Source organism: Echinops telfairi, unplaced genomic scaffold (genome assembly GCF_000313985.2).
Source record: "Echinops telfairi isolate 266 unplaced genomic scaffold, ASM31398v2 ScPeMD7_7468;HRSCAF=8506_0, whole genome shotgun sequence".
Lineage (NCBI taxonomy): Eukaryota > Metazoa > Chordata > Mammalia > Afrosoricida > Tenrecidae > Echinops > Echinops telfairi.
This window is the reverse complement of record NW_022111369.1, coordinates 62,993,307-63,005,746: the sequence shown is the minus strand read 5'-3', so window position 1 is coordinate 63,005,746 and position 12,440 is coordinate 62,993,307. Positions and strand designations below refer to the sequence as shown.

The 12,440-nt window shown below is 36.3% G+C and overlaps 1 protein-coding gene across 4 annotated transcripts in view; it reads right to left on the bottom strand.

The window, feature by feature from the left end:
• SLAIN2 (SLAIN motif family member 2) overlaps positions 1-12,440 on the bottom strand; it is a 79,236-nt gene that overhangs the window by 16,744 nt on the left and 50,052 nt on the right. For 3 of the 4 annotated variants that reach the window (XM_045284194.1, XM_045284196.1, XM_045284195.1), the window contains one exon: positions 6,541-6,618. The exons of the other annotated variant lie outside the window; for it this stretch is intronic. In XM_045284194.1, coding sequence (XP_045140129.1) covers positions 6,541-6,618 — 78 coding nt within the window. The remainder of the gene's footprint in view (positions 1-6,540; positions 6,619-12,440) is intronic. 4 annotated transcript variants of the gene reach the window in all.

Here is a 12,440-nt window from a genome sequence, read left to right as displayed (position 1 = left end):
GGGGGGGGGGGGCCGTAGAGGGAGAGAATGGGGAAACTGATCATAATATCTACCAATAACCCCCTCCCTGTGCGAGGGGCAACAGAAAAGTGGGTGAAGGTAGACACTGGTCAGTGTAAGACATGAAAAAATAATAATTTATAAATTATCAAAGTTTTGTGAGGGAGGGAGGGTGGTGGAAGGAGGGGAAAATGAGGAGCTGATACCAAGGGCTCAAGTAGAAAGAAAATGTTTTGTAAATGATGATGGCAACAAATGTACAAATGTGCTTGACACAATGGATATGGATGTATGGATTGTGTTAAAAGAGTTGTACGAGCCCCCAACAAAATGATTTTTAAAAGATTAAATAATTTAATTCAACTGGAAATCTTATCACTCAGAGTAGCAACATGAAACAAAACAATGTAAAATAATTAGCATAATATATTGAATATATGAAGGGATTTAAAAAGCTCATGGAAAAATTCTGTGGTTTTTACTTCCACTTTTTTCCTATGAACTTTTTGAAACCCCTCATACAAAAGAATTAAGTTGAACCCATGCATCATACCATAAACAAAAATTAACTTATAATACATCTTAGATCTACATGTAAAAGAGCCTGGATTTCAACAAAAGCAACATATTTCATTTTTCCACAAACCTACGCAAAGATTTCCTACCTCTATTAATTGAAAAGGCCCCAAAGCAGTGACCACCCCAACCCATTAGTGTGTGCCATCAAGTAGATTCCAACTATGGAGACCCTGCAAACAGAGTACAAACTGCCGGTTAGCAATGAACATATTGCTAAACACCCAGACTTCAGTCTTGAAATATTATTTCACACTGAGAGATACCAGCACTTTTAAAGAGAAGCAACCCAACCCCAGGTCTGTGATGCAAAATGTGCAAAGATAAACTCATCCCATCATACCAATTATCAGCAAGTTACCAAAAGACTATGGGATTATGTCAAACCTGAATAAGTTTTCACCAAAGTTGGGAAAATTTGAAGACTGGATCAAAACACATAAATATGTTGAAAGCTATCATTTCATCAGGATAGATTTAAATACACACACATATGTATATAATTAGTCACCTTTGGGAGACGCTAGGTTGTCATTTTTTATAAAAACAGGCAAATAAAGATAAATGATTATTTACTTTGATTCCAGAAGCAACAGCTCCATTGGGTAATGTAGAAAAAAGGAAAAGTTTTTCTTTGTACAAATATTTTAATGAATAGATTAAAAAAATCAGAATTGAAATGCCACAAATTCACAGCATTGGATAAATTAAGGATCCATGCATTAACTTAATGGCTATTAACATTATAAAAGAGGCGACTCTATTTATACACTATTGATTGAAGAAGCACTACTAGCTATGTCATCCTGTCATAAGTAACAAAATCTAATGAAGACCCTCGATTAACTATTCCTTTATGAGAAATAGCACAGAGATCTGTGCACTGACACCATGGCATGAAAGCAGCAGCATTCAGACTGTCAGAACCTGTTGGACAAATGATTCAGTAGTTAAGTCAGATAAACAAAAGCCAGGAACAGAAAGGTTTGGGAAAAAAAAAATTATATATATATATATATATATATATATATATATGAAACTTAAAAGACAGATTTGTTTATTCTTCTGGGTGTCAGCTGTACTTCCAAAATTGCTCACCAACACCATAATTCAGATGTCTCAGTGACATCCTTGTTCTTTAACACTTTCAAAGAGGTCTTGTGCAAATTTGCTGCCTCCACGAGCAAGGGTTGAAGTTTCAAGCAAGACAAAATCCTCGACAATTTCAATATTTTTGCTGTTTATCATGATGCTGTCAGTTGGTCCAGAACGAAACACTAATAGAACTGAAACAAGCAGTTGTACAATAATATTTGCAGATGTCAATACATCAATCTTAACAATGGATATGTTGAAAGAAGAACAGCAGGAAAAAGAGGAATGTAAACAGTATAAGCCAACTATAACAAAGATATCTAGAATACTCCATCCAATAATAGCACAAATCACATTATCTTTCCAGAACAGGTCATATGCTGGGCCACAAAACAGGTTGCAAGGGCAGTGAATTATTTAATGTGGCTCTTCTAGCCCAAGTTTGTAACTCCCACTAAATGATCTTTCCATGCATGGGTCTGCTAAGAAGATGCAGGATGATACCGAAAAGATTCACCTGTAATTTCAACAAGGCTTCCCTGGAGTGCCACCCTGCAGTGTGTAAAATGAACCCTCTGAGAAGTAGGAGGAGTGATCTCATTACCAGCAAGTGCCCGGAGGGGAGCATGTTCTCTGGATCTGAACTCCCTGTGCAGTGAACCTTCTGGATCCAGATGGAAGCTATAACATCAGAGGAGCAGTTGCAGAACCAGGAGGCAAGCGCATGGAACAGAGTGATGGGCTCTTATAACTCACAGAGCAAGGGAAGCTGCGTGCTTCTGTGCAGGAGTCTGGCTTGTGGAGTGGGATGTCTCTGGGCACTTTATTTGGACAACTGGGCTTGATGATCCATGGAAGTGGAGCTAAGTGCCTCTGGGTGGAGGCTTACTAGATTGGGGTGCCTCTAGGCACTTACTTAATTCAGAGAACTGAGTTTGCTTATTTACAGAGCTTAAGCTGAATGCCTTTGAGTTGAGGCTTATTGTAGAACAGTATGTCCTTTGGGCATTTATTAGCAGACTGGAGAGAACTTTGTAACATGTCCTGATGAACAATTAAACCCCAAGCATTTCTCACGGGCTTTGAACCCTTTAACCACGAATTTTGTCTGTGAGTTCTGCATAACCATTGCAATGGATATTAGAAATTAGAGATAAATTAAGAGAACATTATCTCAGCTCACAGGTCTACATCTAAAAAGATGAAAATCATACAAAGTATATTCTCTGAAAACAATAGAATGAAATGAGAAATTAGCAACACAAGGACAACGGGAAATTCTTAAATATATAGAACTTAAACTTAAGAACCGAATGAAAATGAAAGCACAACACACCAAAACTAATGAATGTAGCAGAGGCAATAATCAAAGGGAAGTTTGCAGCAGTAAATACCAACTTTAAAGGGGAAAGATCTGAAACTAATAACCTAAGTTTTTTAATCTAATTTTATAACCAAGAAACTAGAAAGAGCAAACGAGACTCAAAGCTACTGATAAAAGGAAACAATGATCACAGCAGAATACAAAGCTAAGAGTTTGGTTTTAGCAAGACTGACACGCATACAAAAAGAGAAGATTGTTGTTGTTGTCAGGGTTACATGTTGTTAGGGGCCATCAAGTCAGTTCTAACTCACGACAGAAGGATACATTGCCTGGTCCTGCACTATCTCCACAATTGTTACTGGATTTGAGTCATTGTTGTATGGCTACTGTGTCAATCCATCTCCTTAGTTGTCATCTTCTCTAACCCTCGACTTTACCATGCATGGATGGTGTCCTTCTCCAGGGGTGGTCCTTCTGAATAATATGTACAATGTATGTGAGATGAAGTCTTGCCACCCTACCGTCTAAGGAGCATTCTGGCTATACTTCTTCCAAGACAGATTTGTTCGTCCTTCAAATCTTCTTTGCTAATGGCAAAATTCAAAGGAATCACTTCTTCTGTGGTTTTCCTTATCCTCGCCCAGTTTTCACGTGCATAGTGAAGACTAAGCACACCTTAGGCCTCAAAGTGACATCTTTGATTTATAACACGTGAAAGAGGTCTTTGTAACAGATTTGCCTAATGCACTAAGTAATTTGATTTCCTGACTGCTGTTTCCCTGGGCATTGATCTTGAACTCAAGTAAAGTGAAATACCCTGACAAGTTCAGTATTTTCTGTGTATCATGACATTCTTGCTTGTCCAGTTGTAAGGATCTTTGCTTACTGGGCTTCACTGGGGAATTCTACCTTTATCGAGGGAGTGATGCTCAATCCTTCTTAATGTCTCCCCACAATAAAAAAGTACTTCCAAACTCATTTCAAGAGGTTAGGGCTATCTTGATATTAAAGCCAGAGAAAGACATCATAAAAAAAAGAAATTATAGACTTGTATACCTTAAGAATACAGATGCCAAAATCTTCATCAAAATACTAAGAATTGGAATTCAAAAGTATATTGAAAAGATTATATACTATTAACCAAGTGGGATATATTTTAGGAATGGAAGGATGGTTTAATCTTCTAAATCAATGGGATAAAATCCAACACCATTTCACAAAGAAAAACAAAACAAAACCATTCAATAAACTTGGTACAGAAGGAAATACTGTAACTGATAAAGGGCCTCTACGAAAAACTCATAGCTAACCTCATTCTAAAGGAGTCCTGGTGTTGTAGTGGGCTACATGTTGGGTTGCAAGACCAGTAGTACAAACTCACCCACTGCTTTGTGGAAGAAAATGAGGTCTTCTGTTCCAGTAGAAATTTTGGGCAGTGATTCTCAAAGCGAGTGACATGCTCCATGAGGGATGCTGGAATGATCCCAAACTCTCAACTCACTGCCAGTGAGTCAACTCTAACTCAGAGTAACCCTATAGGAGAAGGTAAAACTGACCCTGTGGGTTTCCAAGACTGTAACTCTTTACAGAGTAAAAAGCCTCATCATCGTCCTCCCTAGGAGTGGCTGGCAGTTTCAAATTGCTGACCTTGAGGTTAGCACTCTAATCATGAGGTTAACCTCTAAATCATGAAGCTCCTCATATAACAATCCAGCGGGGCTGCAAAAGCACATACTTTCACTTTATCTTTTTGTAAACTACCAAAGTTTTTTAATGTAGGGAGAAGAGGGTCTGCAGAGTTGCTTGTTCCTGAAAAGATGGAGGTAGGCCAAGCAAGTTTGGAAACCTATGATTTAGAGCCCCAGAAGCCATAAGGGCAGTTCTACTGTGTCCTATAGTGTCACTTTGAGTTGGAATTGGCTTGGCTGAGATTCATCATTGTTAGTAGAGACTGTATTAGGCAAATCTAGAGAAGCAAAACCAGCACACTTAGGATGTTGGCACAAAAACCTAACTATCAAATAGACTGAGAGTTTTTAAAGAGCAAGATAAAGATGCTGCCCTCCCCATGTTATACTTAGCATAATTAGGCCCAGAGGGAAAAACAAAGTAAATAAATGGTATTCAAATTGGGAAAAACGAAAACTATCCTTTTACACAGAGGACACAATCCTATTGGAATCGACTCAATGGCAATGAGTAGATTTTTTAAAATAAAGTATAAAAAACATATAAAACACAAAAATCCTCTAAGAGTCCACAGAAAGCTACTAGAGGTAATAATCAGCAAGGTGGCCTGGTACAGGGTAAACACAAAAGTCAGACTGGTTTCTATACATCAGCAGTGATAATCTGAACAGAGCAACAGGAAATCTTGGGAGAAAAAGTTAAACACAAATCTAGACGTCTTTAAAGAAAACAGTTCCAATTTCTAAATAACTTCTATAAAGATTTCTTTTTGGAAGAACCCTTGCATAGTTCATTTCACCATAGAACAAATCCATCATCTATCCATTCTCTTATTTCTGACAGGTGCACCAAGAGATACCTGTATTTGAGGTCTATGGTCAACTTTTTCCTTCAATTCAGAAACATATATCTTATTTTCTACTTGACTATTTAGTTTCCTTCTAATTCTATTATCTAAATCTCTATCCTTAACTTATACCAAATCCATTAGGTGATTTCTAAAATATATAGATTAACGAGTTGGCTAAAATAATCATTAGTTTCTATATAATCATGTGAACTCTGTTTTTAACCAAAAATATTAAAACAAATTTCCTCTTCCGACATCATTTCCTTTATCCACCTGATCTCTTAAAGAGTACTGAATCTAAAAAAAAAAAAAAAAAGAGTACTGAATCTACTGGGAAACCTATCTATTATGGGGAAATATTTTTTCCTCGTTGCTTTTATTTGTTCTACCTCATTTCCTTTAGAGCTTCTACTTATTACTTACTACTGGCCTATCTAATCCCAGTGCATTTCTCCTAATTCTGCTTCTTTTTAATTGATCATACATCTAATCTCTTAGATTTAATATGGAGTAACCCTGGTGTCCAACATTGATGTATTTTGAAACTCAGCTCCTCCAGCACTACCATTTCAAACATATAAAGCACCACAGTAACTGGTGACTGACCTCTGTAAAAATGTTCCCATTCTGTCCTACAAGTAAGTGTGATCAAAGATTAAAGCCAAATTAAAGAAAAATCATTATGGAATGTCTGACATATGGTTCATCTTAAAGCATTTATTAGTGCATGTGAATTAATTTACAACAATGACATCAAGCTTAGGTTGGTAAAAATATTACCAATGTTAATGCTATATATTTTTTAACAGTAACCCAATACATACCTCTGTAAAAATTTATTCTTCTGAATTTTTCAAATAACAGACAATGAATCCACAGTATTTAATTATCTTTATATGAAATATAAAGATGAAAATGTGCTTTATCAACATCACTGAATCAGAAGTTATATGATTTAACGTGACCATTTGCTGAAATTTTAAACTTAGTAAGAGGCTGTAGTTACCTCTTTTTGTAGATGTAGTTTGAAGCAACTGTTTGGCTTTGAGGGAAGTACGAGGCAAATTTTTCAGCCTTTGCGAAGCTGTTGAAAAATAAGGAACTGTAATATTTGCCTGGAAGGACAAGATAAAGGATATAGCTTCTGTACACTTGAATATTTGAATATAAACTTGTAAGTTTATCAAGAAACAGAAACCATAAGATGCAATTATCTGAGAAGCCTAGAAGCGGAGGAATTATATAGTGATGCTTAGTGCATTAAATTGGAAAGGAAAAAGGACTGAAATCTTAGTGTTGAGCACATACTTTTAGAAATAGCGTAAAAGATCAGAAAATCTCCAATAGGCCCACAGAGCAAAATGCCAAAGAGAAAACAAACCACATGCTATAGAATGCATATACAAAGCTAATTAAGAAAAAGTGATAACACAGGCACACAGTACAGAATAAAACAAATGCAGTACTTGTTCAATGCAAAAAAAGAAAAAGAAAAAAAGCGATTTGGCAAAGCAATTATTCTTAGAGGAATCACCCTAACATGAAATAGTAATGCCCATACTCAAAAAGGAAAAGAAAACTCAGAACCGGAAGGTCCTTGGGGAATCACAATTTAGTAATTTGAAAACATCCAACATCATCTGGCTAGAGAATCATCTAATTTGTACCACAAACTGAAGGTTGCACCATAACTAGGCTATGTATACAAGCATGTGTGTGTGTTGGTGTAGGGCTGAAGGTTTGGGAAGAGTCGGAACATCTGTATTTTAAAATGAGGAGCTCTAAGCTTTCTAAAAAACTGAATTTCTCAGAACCAGCATGTAAGAAGTAACTCTGAGGCCTCTAGAGTTAAAGTCACTATGGTGCCAAAGGACCGATCCGGAATACGTCTATCAGGACTGTCACCCATCTAACTAGCTCTAGAATATCATTCTAACAATTTGAAAGTTAGATTAAGAAAAAAAGCCACAGACAGAGAGATCCTATGCTCATAAATTTGGCCAGAGCCTAAGAGCACACAAACCACCACCAGGGTGATAAAGGGAGACTTAATTTATCATCAGAGAAAATGAAGGAACAGTTCTCTCTTACAGAACTATCAAAGCTGGAAAACCATCCGATTTTCTCACTAAGTCTGATAATAAGCATTTTTTAAAAGTAGCAAATGTATTTGACTTCAATTTTTTTTTTTTCATGGTAGCATGCTCACCTCAGCCCCGCATGGTGGTTCTCCTGGGGGGAACCTGGCTGCGAGAGCAGGAGAGAGCCCAATTTTATTGCTAACCAAGGGTTATATGACTTCAAATCTTATAGCAAGCCAAACACTGCTATAGTCCAACAATGTTCTTTCAAGTTAACTTAAATACTGCCAGGCAGTGTAACAAAAAAAAATTCTCTATAGCTCAAAAATAGATTTTATAATGCGTTTATTACCCATCAACTCACCACAATTACTACCAATCATCAAATGCTTGCAATAAATTTTTTTCATGTATGTTTTCATCCATTCATCTTTTTTTCAAGCATTCTTTCACTCATTGATCTTCTTACTGAGTACTGTTCTGCATACATATAGACATGTTTCTACTCTCCTGAAACTAAGATTCTAGGGAAGGGGAGACCGACAGCAAGGGAAAGCACAGCCCATCAGATGATGATAGCTGCTAAGGAGAAAATGAAATAAGAAAGGGGAGGGGGCAGAAAGGAGGAGGAGTCTCCAGTTGCAACTATGAATAGAACAATGAGGAAACATTTCCCTGAAATGCTACCTGCACAAAGATCTGAAGGGAGAACAGGAATGAGCCACAAGGACATCTGGAGGAAAGCAATCTAAACAGAAAGAAGGCAACTACAAAGGGCCTGAGATGGGAGCTTGCCTAGTGTCTGAAGAACAGAAAGTTGTCAGTTGTGGTTGGAGAGTAAGATGAGTGGGGCAAAGAACAATCAATTGCAGATTGATTAGAATTCACAAGATCTACTAGTGACTTAATTTTTTTTTTAATGAGAGCTTAAAATCAAATAAAATCTATCATGAACTTTTGGGGAAAGATTCTACTTGAATTAATAACTATGACGAAACCAATGAACTGCATTTATCCCTCAAGTTGAATGAGTGATGTCATGACAATGGCAGGCAGAGAAGTGAAAGTTGACCACTAGGAGTTCAGAAACTCAAATTACAAATAAAACCTGGCAGTAAACTCCAAAACTTTGCCTACTACAGACAGAATGAAATGACGGGTTTTCAGCAGATACCACTAGTCATATAATATTTAACCTAATAAAAAACCCACATTTCTTAAAGAAATGACAAAGCAGAGTAGCTATCCAAATCTTTCTCAAACAACAGACTATTCAAAATTACTTCTGGCTTAACCTTTTTCCTTTTAATATTTTTATAATTCCAAATTAGAAAAACTTCACTGTGAGAAGCAAAGAGGGTAAAGAGAAACAATTATTCTTTGAGGTTACCATCGTTTAGGTTATTGTTGTCTTCTACAAACCTGGAATTTTGTCAGAGATGTACCATCATTTACCAAGTCAATCTTTCCTCAGTGTTTTTCTGCCCCCTACTTGAATACCATTTATCTCTTGCAGTTCCACAGACCAGTCTCTTCCTTTATAATCCCACTGTCTTCTAAATAGCTAACTTAGATGATCACCCGATTTTTTGATAACAGTGTCCCTTTGGGTCTCCCTATACTCCATTAATGCATATCAAAGCCCCCACCCTCACACCAGGTGCAGGCATTAGGAGGTTTATTGTCTGTAGGAATTGGGAACAAATTAAAATGAGCTTGGTCTTTTTATTATCACCATGATCCAGCAAAAAATCAACTGTCTTTGATAAAATATTTCTCCCTGGGGAGGGGGAGGGGAAATCAGTTAGTTTAAATGATAAATAATCCATTGCACTAAATCAAAGCTTCTTAAAGGAGCTTAAATTAAGGTTGAAGAGGCTATGGGGTCATGAATGTGGAGATCTTGGAAAAACAGCAACAGTAAAAGGTTTCTGAATGCACAGAGACCCAAAATTAATTCCACTCAATGCTTAATGAATACAAGGTATTTTTGGCAGCACTTGCTCGTTGCAAATTTCTTAGATTAAAAGGGCTCACAAGTGGAAAAAGTTTAGGAAGGCCTGGTCTAAATCAATGATTCCTAAAGTGGGCGATATTAACCCCCATGGGCACTGGAAAGATCCAGGGGGACTGCACAAGCAAACACCTGTACTTTATCCTGGAGTATAGCCTATTTTTAGTACAAAAATTTTTACTTGCCCAGGGGTAGGGTAGAGGTGGTAGTAATTTTTTTTCTGAGAAAGGGGCAGTAAGCCAAATAAGTTTGGGGGCTTATGGTCTAAATGACATATACATGTATAAGCTTCAACTAATGGATCTTACTTATCTTTGAATATTGCACTTCATATGAAAGTTAATTTGGAGAATGCTCAGTTATAGTCTCTCAATACAGTGTTTCTTTCAAGAATAAGTTCCTGCAATTAAAATCATTTAAGCTCACTTGAACAGTAGGAAGCTTTCAGAAGTTCTTGAAAAAATTGTATTATCTTTTATTTCCATTTCCCATGAACTCCTTGATGCCCACTCATATGTACTACTAATGCTTATAATGCCGTATATGCCTATGTACACAAATACGGCATTATATAGGCATATACGGCATTATAAAGGATTAGACAAACATTATTCCATGATTGTTGATAGCAATGAAACAGAACACGAATTACTTCAGTTCTGTCATTACACGTAACTTAAAAAAATTTTTTTTCAACTGTAAAAAATCATTAGACTTGATTCTCCCTCCATCCTAAATAGATGTGAAGAGTATGACAATTTTTGAAATTTAATCTACAATGAGATTTTTGTGAATCTCTGCCAAATTTAGGCTTAAAACTTTTCTTATTTGTATATCAGTTGTTTTTTTTTTGTGTTTGTGTGTGTACTTTTGAAATTAAAATGTACTTTTCAATTAAAATTAAAATGTAAGTTTTTCGATTAAACAGTGAGCGAAGATAGATTGAGAAGTCTAACTACAGTGCACATTGGAGCCTGAATATGTAAAGATCAATTCTGAGGAAATTATTGACAAATTTGCAGAAGCAAAAATTCATGATCATTATTTTATCAATATGCAAAATACAATTTTCTTAATAAAAAGCGATTTATGTAATTACCAAACATTAGCATTTTATCTTTATATTATCATTATCATTAATATTTTTGTTTGTTTATAATCAGTACTGTAATGTTGATTTTACTTTTCCCCAACATAATTTTATAACACAAGTTCAATAAGAGAATATTTGTACTGTGCATTTTTTCCTGGCCATTCACTGAATGTCATAATTATTATTGAACATAATTTTGTTGTACAAAAGAAAATATTGAAAGTGATCTTCTTTAGATGCCAGATACTAGACAAACACCATACTAGACAAGGTAAAAATGTCTCTCCTTGGTCTCTCCTTCCCCCTCCATTAACATTCCTCCTTTCAAATCTTTTCTTGCTTACAAATTGATTCAGAGTCATCTTCTTTCGCTCTCCCACCTCTATTTCGCATTACCAAGTCAGATTATTTTCTAATTCTTATAGTTAAAAAACAAAACAATTTATCCAAATCTCCTTATTCCCTGGAACCATGCCTTCATTTTTTTTTTCTTGCTTAAATTAGGCAACAGCCTTCTAAATGGTTTCTAGACTTTTTCCAATTTTAATCCGTAGTCTACACTGCTGTTAGGGTAAATAATATAAGTATTAACCTGATCAAAAGTCTATCCTGGCTCTCCGAAGTTTACAGAATGAAATTTAAACTTTTAAATCTGATACTGAAAAACTCTTACATCTGTCTCCCATCTGCATCTCAAACCACTACAAGCAAGGTTGCATTCTTAAGGAAAACCTGTCCTTATTTTCTTTGTGTAGCAACTTATATAAGCTGCTCCTGACCTGCTTAATGTATCTTAATGATGTACCTAAAATCCACTTCAAGATCAAGTTTAATGCCCTTCCTATGACGTGTCAACCTATGAGGGTACAGTCCATATCCTCAGTGACAGCAATAAATATCTGTTGAAAATTTAAAACAGCCCCAAAACAAACTCACTGCCATTGAATCAATTCTGACTCACAGCAATCCTATATAGGGTTTCTGACAGTCTCTACAGCAACAGAGCCTTGTCTTTCTCCCGTGACAGGGCGGGCAGGTTTTGATATTGCAAAGTCAATACAGAAAATGTAACAGCCCCCCCCCCCCCCCAGTATATTCCGTTTAAGCTTAATCATCAGCGTTATCCTGACTCAGGAAGGGTAAACAAGGGCACATGAAGATTCAGTAGATAGTGGTCTAATGGACCCGGGAGAAATGTAAGTATAGATAATTTCCTAGTGCTCGTTGTAAAACCTGCCTTCTTAAAGTATTGGTTCTATCCTGTGACATGTAACAAAGTGCTCTCCTCCTGTAATCCTTGTTAAAAAACAGTTTCTTATATATTAACTTGTGGGCTGGGTCAGGGCTGAAGTCAGCAGTCCAACACCTAATCTGCATAACTACCAGGGCTCCTTGATGACTATTTCAGGAACACATAAGTGACTGATGACTGGATAAACCAAAGATCTTAACCAAGGTCTAGTGGTCTAAACCCTAAAATTGGTGAAGAGATTTCTAACAAACATAAGAATGTGAGTTTCTACTTCCAATATATTCAATCAGATTTCCATAAGGGCAACAAAGAAAAACGACATAAAAAATTCCCGTGATATAACCACTGACCTAACATCACTGTACTGCTGCGGCTGTTAGTTGCCATCAAGTCTATTTAAGAATATGTAATAGTGTAACATCCTGTAATACTGTGTAGCATCACTGTAATTCTGTAATACTGTGCA